The following is a 19816-nucleotide window of genomic DNA, read 5'->3' as shown; positions in this document are numbered from 1 at the left end:
TGGGCATTTTTACACAGTGTTAGGCGATTCTAGAGCACCAAAGTATAGACCCAAGAGCTTATCTTTAAACAAAGTTGGAGTTTACTTTGCTTTTTTTTTTTTTAATTTCTCAATTTGCAACAGATGGACTGATAATTTCATAAGATGTATTTAGAATTGAACTACCAGGGCCCGGCGGTGTGGCCTAGCAGCTAAAGTCCTTCCTTTGAACGCACCGGTATCCCATATGGGTGCCAGTTCTAATCTCGGCAGCTCCACTTCCCATCCAGCTCCCTGCTTGGGGCCTGGGAAGGCAGTCGAGGACGGCCCAAAGCTTTGGGGCTCTGCACCCGCGTGGGAGACCCGGAAGAGGTTCCAGGTTCCTGGCTTTGGATCGGTGCAGCACCGGCTGTTGTGGTCACTTGGGGAGTGAATCATAGGACGGAAGATCTTCCTCTGTCTCTCCTCCTCTGTATATCTGACTTTGTAATAAAAACAAATAAATCCTTTTTAAAAAAAAGAATTGAACTACTGGAAAAGTGAAAACAATACAAGTGCAAAATGCAAAACCCAGGAACTGAATGAAGTTGCTTTTCCATATTTATTGTCATCTACATGAAACTGAGTTTATGGGCCATGGATGATTGGCAAAGGCCAAGAGTTGTTTATCAAGTGAGTGGGAACATGCCTGAAAATTAGGTTGGGTTCAGATCATATATAACTTTGGATGCTTTACCCTGTAGGCCGTTTGAGGGGTGGGAGAAGAAGTTCTATGTGTGACGGATGTGCAGTGCCAATATATTGTTCGCTAGGGCCTGAAAAGGGAGGGTAGCCACATTTCTGAAGTAGTCACTCTAGAAATGTTAATAAACTTTTTAGAAAATATAAGAATCTGGGCTTGTCACTCTCTTATGGATTCAGTACTCCCCAAAACATAGTTAATGTCAAAAATCCCATGTCTTGTACATTTCCAGAAACCACACAGATAGAAGATCCAAGAAAGCAATGGAGAGGGGAACAGGAGAAAATGCTCAAGGACTATCTCTCAGTGGCTCAGGACGCACTCAGGACCCAGAAGGAGCTGTACCACGTGAAGGAGCAAAGACTGGCTCTGGCCCTCGATGAATATGTACGCTTGAACGATGCCTATAAGGAAAAGTCAAGTTCTCGCACAAGCCGTAAGTACACTACCCACTGTGGATTTAGACTTGGAGACTGAATGTTAGCTGATAGAAAGCCACCTGCATTGCTGTGGAATGTAATTTGAGTCCTTTTCCTGCCTGGACAGGAAGAGCCCCTCAAAGTCATGAACGAGGTGAGGGTGTACTGTAGATCTCCCAGTCAAAGCCTCAGCCCGTCCCAAATGGAAAGTTTCCCCCTTTTGAGGATGACATAGACCTTCGGTTTCTGTTCCTCATTCTGCCTCTTCTGCATTTATGAGTTAGTTTTTACCTTTTCAGAATGAGGCAAGTAATCTGGCCCCTTTTGCTGCTGTGGTATAATAGCTTTAGTGGAAAGAAATTGGAGCTATTATCTAGAATGACCACCTGAGTTGATTTACCTGTCCCTTGTCTCATAAATTAATAATTGGAGCTGTCCTCATTTTAAAAAGCACTGATAATAGGCTCACAATTTCCACTTAAATTGTAAGTTCCGGGAAATGCAGGGCTCTGATAGAAGCTACATCCGTAATATACTCCCCCATGGACACAATATATTTAAAATCCCAAAGAAAATTACCTTTATTGTATTCTTTCCTAAACTTAAAAAAAATGCATAGAGGAAAAACCTGAAGACTGCTCTTTTATATTTAGGTGTTGGATGGAATGACAATGAAACAATTATAAAAATAAAATAAGTACCTCCAGAAATATGAGACATTTTGTTTTCAGAATGAGTAAACTCTGAGCTAAGAACTAGTTATGCATTTTGTCAATAATTTTATTCTTTTTTCTTTTTCTGAAGTATTCTCAGGTTCTTCATCCAGTACTAAGTATGATCCTGATATTTTGAAAGCTGAGATCTCCACGACACAGTTAAGGGTAAGCTGTTTAAGTTATAGTTTGACATCAAAAACTGTGGAAGGGAAGTGACTGGTGATCTCCTGCCTCCTTCCGTGTAGGTAGCTTCTCCACTTTATCTCTGAATTTTTGCCTTTTTTTTGAAACACCTTCAGCATTCGCAATTGTTTTTGTTTTTGAAACATTACAATATGTTCCATCGTTGGGCAGCTTTTGAGTCTTGAGACCTGGCTTTTCCTCATTGTGGCTGGCTTTGTCCCGCAATTAGGCCAGACGTGTTATCTCAGCAGACAAGCTGGTATTGAAAGGAATTCTCAACTTGGGTCCCTCCCCCATTACCTTCCTAGGTCAAGCTTCACGAATGTTTCACATGAATAATTCCGCATCCAGAACCATTTTTTGGTCTTTTCCCTAAATCTTTTTGAATAAAATACTATTAAGGCCAGAATTTTGTTTATTCCTGAGTTTTGAAGTCTTAAAGACTATTAACCAAGAATGTAAAACCAGGTACCAACCACCTAGATGTCGCCATAAGCCCTGCCCTTCTCACAGAAGGTGATGCTAGCCCAGGTAACTCTGTCGCTGAAGTTTTGCCTGCTTTGAGCTTTGTAAAAATGGAATGCTAGCATATGTATGATTTGATAGCTGCTGTTACTCAACAACATTTCAGGAATCACCCACATTTGCTTTTAATACTATTTGTTACTACAGTTTTACCTACATCATTCTTTGCTCCTCTATTGTTGATATCCATTAGAATCTACCAATTTCTTGTTATTAAAATCTATCCCTTGTTGTACAAATCTACTGTGTTTGTCTGTAGGTCTTTAGATATGAGGAGTCTTGAAAAATTTGTACAAAATGTATGTAATGGAAAAACTGCACATAAATTTCAAAAAATTTTGGCTCCAAAGTGAACATTTAATTTCATTGTCCATGAACTTTCTAAAGTATATGTGTAGGTGTTGGGTTTTTTCTTTTTAAGCTTTTCTTTTGTTCTCAGAAAAAGGTTTTTTTTTTTTTTTAGTTTGTCTACATTTATTGGAAGCAAAATTTTCCTGAAGTTGGATTTCTTGATTGCACTGATGAGGTCACTGATAGGACTTTTCTGAATCATTCTGTCTACAATAAGTATCCTCTAGGGCCTCGTGGACCCTGTATCCAGATATCCATGTGCCTTGATACTGTCTCCGAACTGTGTTTGTAATTTTCTGTAGCCTATTAGGTGAGAGACTCTATCTTAAAGGAAACAAGGGAATGAATGCATTATTTTTAAAGTTCATTCTTTATAAAATCCAGTACTCAAACTGCATACTTCTCTGGCTCAGGAAGTTACTACTTAATATTACCACCCTCTGAAATTTTAATTATTGCACAGTTCTTATCTTTGTGAGACACATTTTACATGGAATAACTACAATAAGCAATTATAGTCTCTGCTTTTAAATCTCCTGTGAGTAATAAGAAAGTGGCAGGAAGAATTTAAAAACAAAACCATGTCAGATTCTCCTATAAATAATCGTTGAAAGGAAGGGGAGCACATCTCAGCTCCTGTGTCACAGAACTGTCTCCAACAGAACCTCTGGGAGAAAGCCTGTTGTATGCCAGTTACTTTGCTGTTGGTATGAGAGCCCATTGGGTGTGTGTGTGTTCCTCACTGCACACTTCAAACAGGAGTCATAGGTGCCTTCTCCAGCAAGCTAGCTTCCCTCTGGAAGAGAAGAATTGTCCCTCAGTTTCCATAGGGAGTCAGATCCAGGGCTTGCCTCAAATACCCAAATCCCCAGATGTTCAAGACCCTAGTGTAGAATGATGGAATATTTGCATGCAACCTACAGATATCCTGCTGTATGTGTCAGCTCTAGAATATGTCGTAGGATGCAGTGATGAGGGGAATGTCTGTGTTCACCATGGATGTTGGTTTTTCTTCTGAATTAAAAGAAAAATCTATTTTTTTTTTATTTGAAAATCAGAGACTGGGATGAAGAGGGAAAAGGGGGAGGGGAAGACAGGCATAGCTCCTATGCACTGATTCACTCCCCAGATGCCTGCCCTGGCCAGGGCCTGGCCTAGCTAAAATCAGTAGCTGTGAATGCAATCCAGACCTCCCAGGTGGATGGCAGAAACTTAGCTACTTGTACCATGACCACTGCCTTCCAGCTTTTGCGCTAACAGGAAGCTAGAATGGAGAGTGGAGCTGGCATTGTAACCTGGGTATCCTAACATGGCATACCAGCAGCTTAACTGCTAGGCCAGCCCCTGTCTGTCTCTGAAACAGGTTTTTTTATTCACAGTTGGTGGCAGGCCTATAGATGCCAAATCTTCTAATATAGAAAGCCAACTCTGTAAACATTCATACATAATTGTAATAAAAGATAATCTGGCCTTTCTTTCTTGTCTATCCCAGTAAAATCCCGGTGTGTAGAAGTCTTCTTTAATAAATTAATGCCATAGGAATAGCAATTTACAAATGAACAAATTCTTCATTAGTTTGGTGTCTTCTGTGCTTGCATACTTGGTCTCAGTAGCAGATTTTAAGGTATAGTAATGGTTGCAGCAATATGAAGCAGGTGTACATTGTTTATTTGACTGAATTAGAGGTAATGGGTCAGCTATTTGGGAACCATGTGTTCAGAAACATCTGTCTACAACATCTGTTTCCTATTATTTTACATTGTGGTCAAATGTGTTTGTAATCATTGAGTTTTAGTGTTCTTCTTAGTCAAAGGAATACCAGTCTTTCTTGGTATCTACCAAAATGGTGAGATAAATGATGTTTTCATTATTATACTCATATCTGTTAAATGTACTACTTAATTGCTTTGAGAGGCATCTATAGTTACTAAGAAGAATATGAGCATTTTTACTGCAAAGTTTGTTTTATTTACTCATAACATATTTACTCTTGGAGATAGAATATTTCACATAAACTGAGCTTTAAATTCAACTGCCTCTGGGGACAAAATTTATGCTTTTTCTGAATAAATAAAATTTAGTGAGTTTTTATGAGAGAAAAACTTTGGTGGGCTTAATATATCCACCACTATTTATTAAACTGAAATAGAATGTTGCGAGTATAAAAGGAAGACTTTGGAAATAGAGCTGATTCTGAGGTTATTGATAATCTGACACAACTTTTAATTTTGCAGGAGAGGAAAACAAAAGCCTCTGTGGTTAAATTATTTGTATTCTCTAAATAAATGAATGGTGATCAGGTGCTATGACTAAATGTCACAGTGTACCACTACTTGTCTTTGTTTTGGACAGTTATGCTAAGTACATTGTTAATATGGATTCACTTGGAAATATTTTTAGCACTGCTGATAAAAGTTCATCATTTCAGTCTTGAGAATGGATTTGCAGTCTTGAACATGGAATTTTAAAGAATGACAGTTGATTTCAAGGTTTAGTTTACAGCTATAAATAAAGTTAAAGTAATTGATATGCACATTAAAATATGACATGTTAACCAGTAATCTAATTACTGTAGCAAAACTCATAACAGCATGCTTCAAATGAGAAGACATATGCCTTTTGAAAATGTAAACTGCTGCAAAAAAGGATTGTCTCTTGACTAGACATGAGATATATCTTCATACATGTGCTTTATTTAAAGCTGAACTTAATATTTTGAGTTCTTGTACTGTTACTTAACCTTATTTCAGGGTGAAGGAGATGAGAGTAGTTGTCATTTCTCACACTGAAGTGTGCAGTATGTGGGGCTGTTCTTTTAGCCTGTTTGGAAATGAATTTGTGTCATAATTGTGTTGGGTTAGAAAATAGAAAAACATCTCTTGATCTGGCCCTGTGCTTCCATTGCTCTGGTCCTACCCAGAACAGGCAATCCCCTGAGCATGGTCCTTGTGTATTGCTTAGGTGGGACAATGGAGATAGCAATGTTATTTCTGGTTTGTGTGCTTTCGGGAGTTCCAGGAGAGGTGAGGTCTAGCAGTGGTGGAATGTGGGCAGAAAGGCCAAGGTGAATGTCTGCAGCTTTGTAAATGTGTCCAGGTTATTCATTGCATGTCTCTTGGGATAACTTACATTGTTGGGGAATCCACAGCATAGGTCTTCAGCTTAATGGATGGACTTGAGGATAATGACCATTTGTTCCTCTTGGGGTTATGTTTGGTTGGATTATGATTGGTTGGATTGTCATATGGACTTGTTGTTTGCTATTTCTAGTGGGCTTTATTATCACTAAGCTTGGTTAATAAAGACTCCTTAATAAACCTTAAAAAAAAAAAAGAAAGAAAATAGTAAAACAGGGACTGGCATCATGACCCAGTGGTTTAAAGCCCTTGCTTGCAACACAAGCATCCCATATCAGAGTGCCAGTTCAAGTCCCAGCTGTTCCACTCTGACCCAGCTCCCTGATAATAATGCTCCTGGAAAAGCAGTCAACATTAGCTTGAGCACTTGGGCTGCTGCTACCCTCAGAGTTCTAGTCTCCTGGTTGTGACCTGTCCCAGGCTTGGTCTTTACAGCCATTTGGGGAATGAACTAGAAGAAAGAAGGTTCTCTTTCTGTCTCTCTCAAATAAATAAGCCTTAAAGAAGAGAATAGTGCAATAAACTTAAGAGAATTTTAGAAGAAATTAGGAATAGTATGACCTAACTCATGTTTACAAAAGAAAGAAAACAATGGCCCAGCCCAGTAGTCTGTTGGCTAAAGTCCTTGCCTTGCATGCACCAGGATCCTATATGGACACCGGTTGTAATCCTAGCACCCCACTTCCCATCCAACTCTCTGCTTGTGGCCTGGGAGAGCAATGAGGATGGCCTAAAGCCTTGGGACCCTGCACCCATGTGAGAGACCCAGAAGAGGCTCTGGGCTCCTAGCTTTGGATTAGCTCAGCTCCGGCTGTTGTGGCCACTAGGGGAGTGAATCAACAGATGGAAGATCTTCCTCTCCCTCTCCCCCTTCTCTGTACATCTGCTTTTCCAGTAAATCTTTAAAAAAAAAAAAAAAAAAAACCCAGCAAGATACACCATAAGACAAGAACTGATGTTACATCTGTGGTGACATGCTGATAAAACTTGAGTGTTTAAAATCCTTGGCACAATAATGACTTTTTTAAGAGCACACAGAGTTTGAATAGAGTAAAACTGTGACACTCGCATTTATTGATTTTGTAATATTTTGTTTCTTTGTAGTGATTTTGATCTTTTTTAACTTTGAAGGGCACTGTATTGCAGGCTAAGCAATAAATGCTCAACAATAAATCCTTCATTGACAATGTGTCATTGGTGAGGAAACAGTTTCTCCTCACCTAGTAAAGCAACCTCTCCATTTTAATTCTTTTTTTAAAGAAGATTTATTTATTTTGAAAGAGTTCCAGAGAGAGAGAGAGAAAGAGAGAGAGAGAGAGAGAGAGAGAGAGATCTTCTCTACCTGCTAGTTCACTGCCCAAATGATTGTCAATGGCCAGGGCTGAGCCAGGCCGAAGCCAGGTGCTAAGAGCTTTATCCAGGTACCCCAGGTGAGTGGCAGGGGCCCAAAATCTTAGGTTATTTGTTGCTTTTTCCAAGACCATTTAGCAGAGAGCAGGATCAGAAATGGAGCAGTTGGAACTGGAACCGGCATCCATATGGAAAATTGGTGCTTGCAGGCCACAGTTCTACTGGTTCAACACAATGAGGATATCTGCATTTTAATTCTTAAAATACTTATATCCATAATGCTGTGGACTTTTATAAAATTAAATACATCCTCTGCTAGTAGAGAATTTACTATCTAAGCAAACCAGTTGGCTGTAAAATAATCATTCATAGGTGATCAATTTCAAATGATCCTGTTCTACTAAGTTCATTCTGTCACGTTTTGGAGGGTGTGGGAGCTGAAACTTGTTGGTACCATTTGAGAGAAAGTTGTTATACTGAATATGTCAAATCAACACTTGCCTGTGTTTCTATACTTTAGACCTGTAAACAATACATTCACCTAACCTATTCACATTAAATTTTGAGAGAATCAATATCCCAAGGTCATAACAACGAAGCACTGAGAGTATCAAACAGCTGTTTATATTTTATACATTTTACAATCTTCAGTGTCTTTGCTAACATATTTATTTCTAGATCCAAGCCTAATAGACACAGTATCAGCTTCCGTTTCCTCAGAGGGCTTAGATAGCTCTTTCAAGATATAAAAGAATAGAAATGTGTGATTGGAGATTAGTCAGTTGGCTTATAGTTTTTGATGCTACACCTTTAGAAAGAGTGATATGTTGATGAATTGGTTCATTGGGAAGATATTTTGCCTAAATTTCAGGCTGTTGAAATCATGTGAGCATTTTTTAAAATAGCCAACTGATTTCTGTTTTGTCCGTGAAGAATTAACTATGACAGGAATTGATCTATATAACAGACAGAGTACTGGGCATAATCTAAGAAACAACAGTTTTCAGACCTTGGATGACAGGCAGTGGAGAAATACAATCCCCAACTGAAGGAGAACCGTCAGTGCTTTGGGAATGTACTGTGCTTTGGGAAATGTGTGTTGAGAGAAGTGGCTAGAATGTGCAGATAACTAGAGATGGGGGAATATAAGGGAGAGAAGGAAAGCAGGATTGAACAAACTGGAGATTTCTAGCAGGATCGCCTCAGGTCTCTGATACAGTGCTGACTAAGTCATAGTATAAAACACCATAACACTGGGGGAAAAAAGTGGTAAGACATGCAATAGAGGACTGGGACTAGTTCATACACACAGTGGAGGGAACTTCTAAGACATGGGATGCTAAGTAGGGGCCTTGAGAACATCAAATAATAATGCATTAATGATGAATTCAGATTAATCTAGGACTAAACTAAGGGTGCTTTGGACTTTCCCATCCCCTCCTACAAATTCATAAGTAAGCTGTGATGAGATCAAATTGATTTAAAGTGATTTAACTGTGTGCCATAATAAAATTCACTGCTCTTTAAGAAAATGTGATGGAATCTAGCAGCAATATTTTGAAAATCACAATGGCCAGCATTTATTTAAAGTTTTTCATTCAAACTGGGACTAAGGGAAGTAGGAGGGACTGAAAAGAGGAATTCCCAGGGATATGAGGAAACTGCTCAAGAGTGGTGGGTGTAGTCTTCATCCTGACTGTATTGATGGCTTCATTTGCGCACACATGTCAGCACTTGCCAAAGTTGCAGTTTAAACATTTTCATTTTGTTATTTACCAATGTGCATCAATGAAGCTGTTATAAATTATCAGGGATGCAAAGAAATAGGAAAGTATGTCCCATAATAGAAAGGAGAAATTACAAACATGATTTATATTAGCAGTGTTTTACATATATTCAAGAATTTAAAGGAATGTGTTAAAAATGTGGAGAGGAAATAAAAATGGTTTTTAAAAATATAACTTCTTAGATTAAAAGTGTATCACATAGTAAAAAATAGCCTAGAGAAGATTTAACAGCAGATTATATGCCACAAAAAAAAAAAAAAAAAAAAGAAAAGAAAAAGAAGAAACAGCAAGTCTGAAGACTATCCAAACTGAATTTCAGGGGGAAAAAGCAGCCTGAGGAAAGTTCACAGAATGTCAGTATCCAGTGGTATAGTATCACCTATATGTATATGTTCTTTTAGAATCAGCTAATGTGTGTGAAATTCAGACTCCATTGAAGAACAGGGGTAGAGAATCACACACACACACACACACATACACCACACACTGTAAATGTATGGGTACAGGAAGCTGTACAAATCCAAAGCAGAATAAAAAAAGGAATGATTGCATAAGGGTACATTGCTGAAAATTAGTGCAAATCTTAAAAGTGGCCCATGAAAAAAGATTACAATATACAAAGAAAATAGACTATTGGAATGCATGCAAACCGTAAGAAAATTGGGTGATATCTCCACAGAACTAGAAGGAAGAATGTCAGCCTAGTTTCCTATATCCAGTGAAGATATCTTTTGAAATGAAAAGCAAAAATAGTCCACTTTTAAGATAGATAAGGTACTATATTTAATGTTTTCTCCAAAGAAGATATACCAGTTGCTAACAAGCATTTGCAGAACTGTTGAACGTCACCAGTCCTTAGGTCCAAGCCAATCAGAACTAATAGTGAGGTTTGAATCACTTCCGATCCATCAGGAGCACTGTTATTAAAAGTAAAATAGGGCCCGGCACGATAGTGTAGCAGTTAAGGTCCTCACCTTGAACACGCCGGGATTCCATATGGATGCCCCGGCAGCCCCACTTCCCATCCAGCTCCCTGCTTGTGGCCTGGGAAAGCAGTCAAGGACAGCCCAAAGCTTTGGGACCCTGCACCCACGTGGGAGACCCAGAAGAGGTTCCTGGTTCCCGGCTTCGGATTGGCTCAGCTCTGGCAGTTGTGCTCACTTGGGGAGTGAATCATCAGACGGAATATCTTCCTCTCTGTATATCTGATTTTGTGATAAAAATAAATAAATCTTTAAAAAAAAAAGATTTTATGGAGCCACAAAAAGTTCCTAGTAACCAAAATAAAGCAGTGGGCCTAACACTCTCTGCCTTTAAAATGTGTAACAATGGAAACAGCCTAATTTAGGCTGTATACAGACACACAGACCAGTGGAACAGTACAGAGATTTGGAGCAAAGCCGTATGTCTGCAGCCACCTGATCTTTAGCAGAGGTACTAAAAACAAATGTTGGAAAAGGACAGTCTCTTTAGGAAGTTTTGCTGGGAAAATCGGATATCCACAGGTAGAAGAATGAAATATTGGACCAGCCCCACTCCACATCCTACCACATAAAAAAAAAAAATCAACGGATTAAATACCTGAATTTTAACTATTTAACAGTTCTTACTTTTATAAGACACTTTTTGAATATAATAACCACAATAAGCTATAATAGCCTCTCCTTTAAAATTTCTTGCAAGAAATAAGAAAACTGCAGGAAGGATTTAAAAAGAAAAGCACGTCAGGTTTTCATACAGATAGCCATTTAAAGCCAATCTCAGTAATGCCTGAAACTTGGACACCACTTGAAGAAAACAGAGAAAATGCTTCAAGTTATTGAAATGAGCAAAGATTTTTTTCTTGGATCAGACCTCAAAAGCATAAGAGACAAAAGCAAAAACAGACAAGTGGAATTTCATCATACTAGAAAGCCTCCAGCACAGTCAAGGAAACAACAGGTTGAAAAGACAGCCTGCAGAATCGGAGAAAATATTTGTAATCTGTATCCTGACAAGCAGTTAGCAGCAAAAGAAATTCAAATGACTCTATAGCCCCCACAATCCAGATTTTAAGTGGGCAATAAATCTAAACAGACATTTCTCAAAGGAAGTCATACAAATGGCCAATAGGTATATGGCCAAAGTGCTCAGCATCATTAATCATTAGGGAAATGCAAATCACACTCTCAGTGAGATATCGCCTCGCTCTAGTTAGATTGGCTATTCTCAAAAAGACAAAAGGAGGGACTCCTGGCACACTGTTGGTGGGACTGTAAATTAATCCAGGCATTGTGGAAAAGAATATGGAGGTTCTTCCCCAAAAGCCACAAGTGGACCTGTCATGATGCAGCTGTGCCATGAAGGAGTAAAATCCGGCTGTCAGCAGATCATCTGCTCACTGAGGTACTGTTTCCACAGCCAAGAAATGGAACATCAGCTGATGAGTAGATGAAGAACATGTACTACACAGATGTCATTCACTCAGAACTCAAACACTGGAGTACTGCGTAGCCATCAAAAGGGTGCAGTCATTTGCAACAAAGTTGATGAGACTAGAGGTGATTGTATTAAGTGGAATGAGCCAAACACAGAGTAAAGTTGCATGTGGTTTCACTTTCATGTGGAATCTCAAAAGGTTGATCACACAGCAGTTAGAAGTATCATGGAGGTTACCAGAGGCTAAAGATGAGGAGACAAGGGAGGGATAGGGAATGCATGACTCAAAGATAGCATGGTACAGTTCTATAGGAGTGAAAAGCTTTGATGTTCTACTGCACTGTAGGGGGACCATGGAAAATTATTATGTACTGCATATTTCTCTTTTAGAAGAACTAGAAGAAAGAATTTATAATATTTTCACAATAAGGCCATATTAAATGTTTGAGAAAATAGATATCAAAAATGGAAAGCAAGGACCCAGATTCTTTTACAGCAGTTTCCAGTGCAATATTACTCAGAATATGTTCATAGGTGGAAACAGAAGTATGTCCTCATGCATGCAGTAGAAGAATGGACCCCCAGTGACATGGCTAATAATCTTCTACATTGTTGGGAGACACCTCAGTGGCAGCATGATGAACTTGTGAAAGTTCACAAAAGACATCCATTGTAAGACTGGAGGGGAGAAGGGTGAGAAGGTGAGGGAGCTTGGGGAGGGGGAAGGGAGACCCCAGTGCCTATTCAGCAGTATCATAACCAAACAAACAAACAAACAAGACCAACAAAAAATAGTTTTTTTTCCAGAGAAACAGAACAAGCGGTAGGGCTGAGGAGTCTGTGTGTGTGTGTGTGTTGTATTCTGGTTAAAGAAATTTGTCACAAAAAATGTGATTACACAGTTAAGATTTGCAAGTTCAAATCTGCAATATCGGCTGGCAAACTCAAAACCTGTAAGAGCTGATAGTGCAGTTACAGTCTGCAAGCCTGCAATCTGAATACCAGCAGAGCTGATGAGGCAGCGCAGTCTGAGGCAGGTGGCAACTTAGCAGACTCCGTCTGTTGTGCAGGGAAAGTCCGAAGTCACAGCTGCCATGGATGACCACTTGTTAAGAAGAAGTTGGTCTTTTTCTTCCAGTCCAGCCCTGCACCGATTGGAGGAGGTCCAATTGGGGGCAGTCTGCTTACCAGAGTACACTGACTTGAAAGTGCATCTCATCCAAAAACACACTGAGTTTACACATAAAATTAATCATTAAATAACCCATCTGTCCATCACAGATGAATGGACCAACAAAATATGTTAAAGACCTACAATGAAACATTATTCAGAGTTAACATTAATAAAATTCTAATCTGTATTCCAACACGGGTAAACCTTGAAAACATTAAGCCATATGAAATAAACCAGACACCAATAAACAGATTCATAAAAAATTGAAAATGGGGAGAGGAAAATGAGGAGTTATTTTTTAACTTTGGGCTGGTGGAAAAAGTACTGGAGATGCCTCTGAATTGTATACTTAAGCATGAACAAATGTTAAGTTTTTTTTTTTTTTAAAGATTTATTCATTTTATTACAGCCAGATATATACAGAGGAGAGACAGAGAGGAAGATCTTCCGTCCGATGATTCACTCCCCAAGTGAGCCGCAACGGGCCGGTGCGCGCCGATCCGAAGCCGGGAACCTGGAACCTCTTCCGGGTCTCCCACGCGGGTGCAGTGTCCCAATGCATTGGGCCGTCCTCAACTGCTTTCCCAGGCCACAAGCAGGGAGCTGGATGGGAAGTGGAGCTGCCGGGATTAGAACCGGCGCCCATATGGGATCCCGGGGCTTTCAAGGCGAGGACCTTTTAGCCGGTAGGCCACGCCGCCGGGCCCAACAAATGTTAAGTTTTAAAATACATGTATTTGCAACAAGAATAAGCAATACAGTAATTTCTTCCATACAAACAAATGTAAGGTCTCCACTATGATACCATATTTCATATTGTATGTGCTATCTTCAGACAGAGGGAAAATAATACTACTTAAAAATTTAGATCTACATAAAATAATGAAAAATGAGATAATAAGTGTGTGACTACAAACTATGCTAATAACTTGAAATTCTTTAACTGTATGTGCTTACTTAAACAAAAATAGCTAAAATATGTTGGGGTTTATAAAATAGTTCAAATCAAGATACCATGAAAGATGGGAAAATGGAAAGAAACTTTTTTAGACTTACTTTATTTTTTATTGAAAAGGCAGATATACAGAGAGGGGGAGATACAGAGAGAAAGATCTTTCATCTGTTTGTTTACCCGCAAGCACCCATAACACCTGGAGCTGAGCTGATTCAAAGCTAGGAGCCAGGAGCTTCACCCAGGTCTCTGATGCGGGTATACACAGGGTCCCAATGATTTGGGCCATCCATGACTGCTTTCCCAGGCCATAAACAGGGAGCTGGATGGGAAGCGGGGCTGCCGGGATGATTTAGTCACTTGGCTATCATGCTGGACCCAGGAAGGATACTTTTTATAAGACATACCAGATACATAAAGCAGTTTAATGTTATCCATAGTTTTATACACTAGTGAAGAGGTGGATACATTTTTTTATATAAAGATCCAAATGGTAAATACTTTAGAATTTAAAAATAAGGCAGATGGAATTCTAAGACATCCTCCAAGATTTTCTGTTTTGCCATCCCTGCCATACATGCCTGCATAATAACTGGGGTATGATTGGATTACTTTACATGGCAAGGTTGGCTTAAAGATGAATTGTTCTGGTGAAATACAATGCAGAGCTTATCTGGTTGGTTGTAGAAGGGGAAGTCACTTGTGGCAGCCTGAGGGGAACTCAGTGTACCATTACTAGATGAGCGCCCCATTATTAAAGACCCAGTACCCATGTAGAGGAAGACTGGGAGCAGCCTAACTAATTGCCAGCAAGGGAATGGAACCACAAGAAACCAAATTCTTCTAAGTTAGGAGTTTTCCCCCGAGCTTTCGGATGAGAACGCAGCCTGTCTGATTTCTCTCATTTCATCTGTGTGCACCTCAATCAGAGCTCGAGAGTGTAAATGCAGGGTACTAATTTTTTGATAATTTATTCTTGCTGCGGCAGAGAGTAAATACAGCAGGCCATGTCCATACTCTGTTGCAGTTTTGCTTTTTCAAATTTTTAGGAAAGTTGTTTAAAAAAAGAGAGAAAGAGAGTCTTCTTAGCTCATGTGCCATTTTTTGTTTGTTTTTGAAAAGACCACATGGTAATCTGACACACAAGCTCTTATTTGCTGATTCCTGTTCTGGAGTAATTACTGAAAAACAAGAGGTTTTACTGTTAAGCCAGTATAAGTAAAAATGGAGTCAGAAAATGTGGTTAACTTCAAAGGATTTTTGAGTAGAAGTAGTAGAAAAGCTATGGAGAAAATTGACCTTTGGAAAGCCAGTAGAAAAGACTTAAACCCAGTCATTTTAATGGTTACACTATATGCAATTGCTCCTTCTGGAAATATTTTCTTGTGCATACCACTTCCAACTCTCACCATATCGGCTCATCCCTGAAGTCACGTTTAAAGAAAACCATCAGGACCAGGTGTTGTAGCATAGCAGGTAAGCCCCAGCTTGAGATGCCAGTACAAGTCTTGGCTGTTCCACTTCTGATCCAGCTCCCTGCTAATGAGCCTGAATAAGCAGAGAAGCATGACCAAAGTATTTGGGCCCCTGCTACTTACATGGGAGATCCAGCTAAAGCTCTTGGCCTTGGTGGGGCCCAGCCTGGCTGTTGACAACATTTGGGAAGTGAACAAGTGAATGGAATATACGTCTCTCTGTCTTCTTTCAATAACTCTGCTGCTGTGCTACAAAATGTGGCCCTGATCATTTCTTTAAAGAAAGAAAATTATGGGACCCGGTGGCATGGCCTAGTGGCTAAAGTCCTTGCCTTGAACACACTGGGATCCCATATGGGCGCTGGTTCTAATCCCGGCAGCTCCACTTCCCATCCAGCTCCCTGCTTGTGGCCTGGGAAAGCAGTTGAGGACGGCCCAAAGCCTTGGACACTGCACCCACGTGGGAGACCCGGAAGAGGTTCCAGGTTCCTGGCTTCGGATCGGCGCGCATTGGCCCATTGCGGCTCACTTGGGGAGTGAATCATCGGACGGAAGATCTTCCTCTCTGTCTCGCCTCCTCTGTGTATATCTGGCTGTAATAAAATGAATAAATCTTTAAAAAAAAAAGAAAGAAAATTATGAACATGGACAATAGTCATTAGTAGAATACCATTTTGCTTGTCAGAACTTTAATGCTGCAAAATTAATTGTTAAGGCCAACTGGTGAAGCCTTCCCTTCTTGTGATTCTTCCAAAGTCTACAAGTTTTAGAATCTACTTTGACTTCATTGTTATCTTCTTTCTTTTTCTTTTAAAATAAACTTATTACTCTGCAATAATGTAAGAGGTGGTAAGAGACTGATTTCTAATCTTATCTCATTTAATCACACTATGTTTCTGGTTTTCAGAAACAACTTTGAAGTCAATTTAAGATGTCAGTTGCTCTAGGGTAGTTGGTATAGAAAGCGAGAAATGTGCAAAAGTCATGGGTCTCTTAGCTCCCAATTTAGTGCTTGGATTATGACTTTTGATTCCATAGAAATAGTCTATAAAAATCAGTGGTTGGCTGCAGCTGCAGAAAGTTGAGTGTACATCAGGGAAAATACAGACTGCAGGGCTTGGGAGCTATTCCTATCTGTAAGTTAAATGGAGTATAGGACAAGTCAGGGTCATAGATTTTACTGTTTGTCTTTGATTTTAGGTGCATTTGCCATTCATAACTACAGTATTTGTAATTGTGCTTAAACAAAATTCTCCTGGGTCTGGACCTAGTGTGGTAACCTAGTGGCTGAAGTCCTTGCCTTGCATATGCCAAGATCCCATATGGGCACCAGTTTGTGCCCCAGCTGTTCCACTTCCCATCCAGCTCCCTGTTTGTGGCCTGGGAAAGCAGTTGAGGTTGGCTCAAAACCTTGGGACCCTGCACCTGCATGGGAGATCTGGTAGAAGTTCCTGGCTCCTGGCTTTGGATGAGCTGAGCTCTGGCCATTGCAGCCGCTTGGGATGTGAATCAACATATGAAAGATCTTTGTCTCTCCTCTCGGTAAATACAATTTTCCAATAAAAATACCAAAGCAATTAGAAACAAATTATTTTTGTAAATAACTTTGTATTTAGCAGTACAATGAAAATGAACTTTTCCATGGTTAACAAAATGAAACACATTACTAGTTGGAAGCTAAGAATCATTTGGCTAGCCCTCTAAAAAGACCCAGCAGAAAACAAGCAGCAGCTCATAGCTAGCCCTGGGTAAACTTACTGATGTGGGAGCCAAGAGTGCCAGGTTAGCATCTCACAGCGATCAGCCCAACATACAGTCTAACGCACATCATTTGAACAAAGAATAGTCTGAAGTTCATCAAAGGTCCGTTTTAGAGTTTTAAATTTGAGTTAGCCAATTTGTAAAAATATAGCACAGTATTGGTAGGTGCATGCTCGAGGTTGCACAACACATCTGCAGAATTTACTCATCGCACATAGCTGAAATTTCCTGCTCATCGAACAACTCTGCGTTTGCCTTGGCCTTCAGCCCCGGGTGATCACCATTCTACTTACTGCTCTGTGAGTTTCACTGTTTTGGATACTTCGTGTAGTAGATATCATAAGTACTGTTCTTCTGATACTGACTTGTTTTACATAGCATATTGTCCTCAGGGTTGATCCGTGTTGTCACAAATTGCAGGATTTTCTCCTGCTGTTCAAAACCTGAATAATATGTTGCTGTGTGAGCATTACCACAGTTCCTTTCTCTGTTCCTCAGCACACAGACATTGAAGTAATTTCCATGTCATGACTGTTGACAGTCATGCTGCTGATAGTTCTTGTGGTATGTGGACAATTATAAACACCAGTGGTCATCATGATCCAAGTGATTTTAGGTAGAATTTTTTTGCTTTGTCTTGAGATACATTAATTGTCTTAATTCATTTGTTTTTAGTGGGCTCAATAGCACCATTTAAAAAAATCATTTGTATTTCCTAAGGTAAAGACAAATTAATATTGGCCAATAAGTGGTTTTCTAAATTTGTGTGACTTAAAAAAGAAAGTGTTGCTCTCTTTTTGGTGAAAAAGCACTTAAGAACAGATTCTGTTTTAAAATCCATGCTTGATTTTGTTGAAAACGGAAGTACTTATGGAACAAGCTATTGCTTGTGGATGGCTCTTTTAACACGATAGTAGTCTACTGTTAAAACTAAGCTCTCTTAGGACTGGCATTATGGCATAGTGGGTAAAGCCACCAACTGCAGTGCTGATGCCAACATCCATATCGGTGCTGCTGGTTCAAGTCGTGGCTGCTCCATTTGGGAAAAGCAGAGCAATCTACCCAATGGGAGACTCAGATGAAGCTGCCCCATTTCAGATCCAGATCCCTGCTAATGACTTGGGGAATAATGGAAGGTGGCTCCATTTGGGCTCCTGTACCTATGTGGGAGAAACAGAAGAAGTTTTAAGCTCCTGGCTTCGGCCTGACTCAGCTTTCACTGTTGTGGCTATCTGGAAAGTAAACCAGTAGAGAGAATATCTCTGTTTCTCCTTCTTTCTCTGTAACTTTGCCTTTCAAATACATTTTTTAAAAACTTAAAAATACAGCTTTATAAAGTGCTAAGAATAAATGTATTGTTCTTCCATGGTATTATAGCACCTTCAAAATCCAGTGCAGCTATATCCTTTTCCAGGAGATCAGACCTTATTTCTTAGCCCTAGGGTAATTCTCTTTTGGACTACAGTTTCGTTATATATTTTTATACCTCTTGTAGGTCTAAATTGGGCCTTCAAATATAAATATTTGTATTTATTTCCCCTACTAAAATGTAAGCACCTTAGGGTATTAACTGTTAAACACACAGATAAACACACCAGATCAATTGTTGAGTATCTGCTTTATCCAGAGTACCGTATTATAAACTATGGAAGCATGGCTGACAACATTTTATTCCTCCTAGTGCCTAGCCTTCCTCTTTTTGTCTTTTAAATTTTTACTTGTTATTTGCTTTTATTTAAATGTCTGATCTTTCATCTGCTGGTTCAATCCTCAAATGCTGTGAAAACACAGGTGTGGCCTGTGCCAGGGGGAGGCAGAACCCAGGAGCCCCGTGCAGATTTCCCATGTGGGTGGCAAGGACATAAGTACTTGGGTCATTGCTTGCTTGGTCTCAGGCTGCACACTAACAGGAAGCGAGAATCTGAAGGAGAGCTGGGATTCAAACCTAGGCTCTCATATTCGGGATGTGAGTGTCCTGGGCAGGGCCTGAACCTCTTCATCAAACGTGTATCTGAACTTCGTTTTTTCAGATTCTATTGTACTCTTTTTTCCCTTCTACTTCTCATGCCACTACTTCACAGTGCATCTTTCCTGTTCCCTTAATAACCTTTGAAATACTGTAGATATTTGAGGCTTAGTGTACACCCCTCCTGTTTGGTCTCATACATCTAAAATGTCACCTTAAAGTCATTGTCTCTCATTATTCTATCTCTAGTTCAGATATTTCTTCTGAACAAGACCTTGCTTCAATTGCTTTTGAATTCCCTGTGCATCAGAAAGTCCCGAATCTTTCTCTCCAAATGTGTTTTTACTTTCTGGGAAACATTTTCACCCACCTAGCTGGCAAAGCAAAAATCTTAAAAGGGATCTTTGGTGCATGTTCAGTCAGGCCTTCCACATTGAGCTCCTTACCACGTTTGGTTGATTCTGCCTCCGAAATGTACCCCCCCCCCCGGATTCTGCTCCCTAGGGCACGTTCCCATATGCCAGCCCATGTAGGGGCATAATTGGCGCCTTGGGCTTACCACACAGTCATCACAGAATCCATGTAAAATTACAGAATATGTCTTGCCTTACAATTCCTCCTTGATTCTCACTATTGGTAGGACAGGATTCAGAAATCCTCACCCGTGACTTCAAGACTGTCCCCTCAGGGCTTCTCCAGTCCTGCCTCATACCATTCCTTCCCTTCTGTAATATGTTAACGGTAGCATTCATTAAATTCCAGAGATTTGCTGAGAGTTTTTGAAGACAACTTCACCAGAAGAAGTGCCACTAACCCTCCCTGTCAGTGTACACCTCATTTCCTTCAATAAGCTTTCCCCAAAGCCCTCACTCTAAATTAGG

The 19816-nt window shown here is 39.8% G+C and overlaps 1 protein-coding gene across 2 annotated transcripts in view; it reads left to right on the top strand.

Moving 5' to 3' along the window:
* The window catches only part of WWC2 (WW and C2 domain containing 2), a 202167-nt gene that overhangs the window by 112872 nt on the left and 69479 nt on the right, over positions 1 to 19816 (top strand). For both annotated transcript variants that reach the window (XM_058669952.1, XM_058669953.1), the window contains exons 3-4: positions 954 to 1157; positions 1945 to 2021. In XM_058669952.1, coding sequence (XP_058525935.1) covers positions 954 to 1157; positions 1945 to 2021 — 281 coding nt within the window. The remainder of the gene's footprint in view (positions 1 to 953; positions 1158 to 1944; positions 2022 to 19816) is intronic.

This window comes from Ochotona princeps, chromosome 11, assembly GCF_030435755.1.
Source record: "Ochotona princeps isolate mOchPri1 chromosome 11, mOchPri1.hap1, whole genome shotgun sequence".
NCBI lineage: Eukaryota > Metazoa > Chordata > Mammalia > Lagomorpha > Ochotonidae > Ochotona > Ochotona princeps.
The sequence above is the reverse complement of the archived record's forward strand: the minus strand, read 5'-3'. Positions and strand labels throughout refer to the sequence as shown.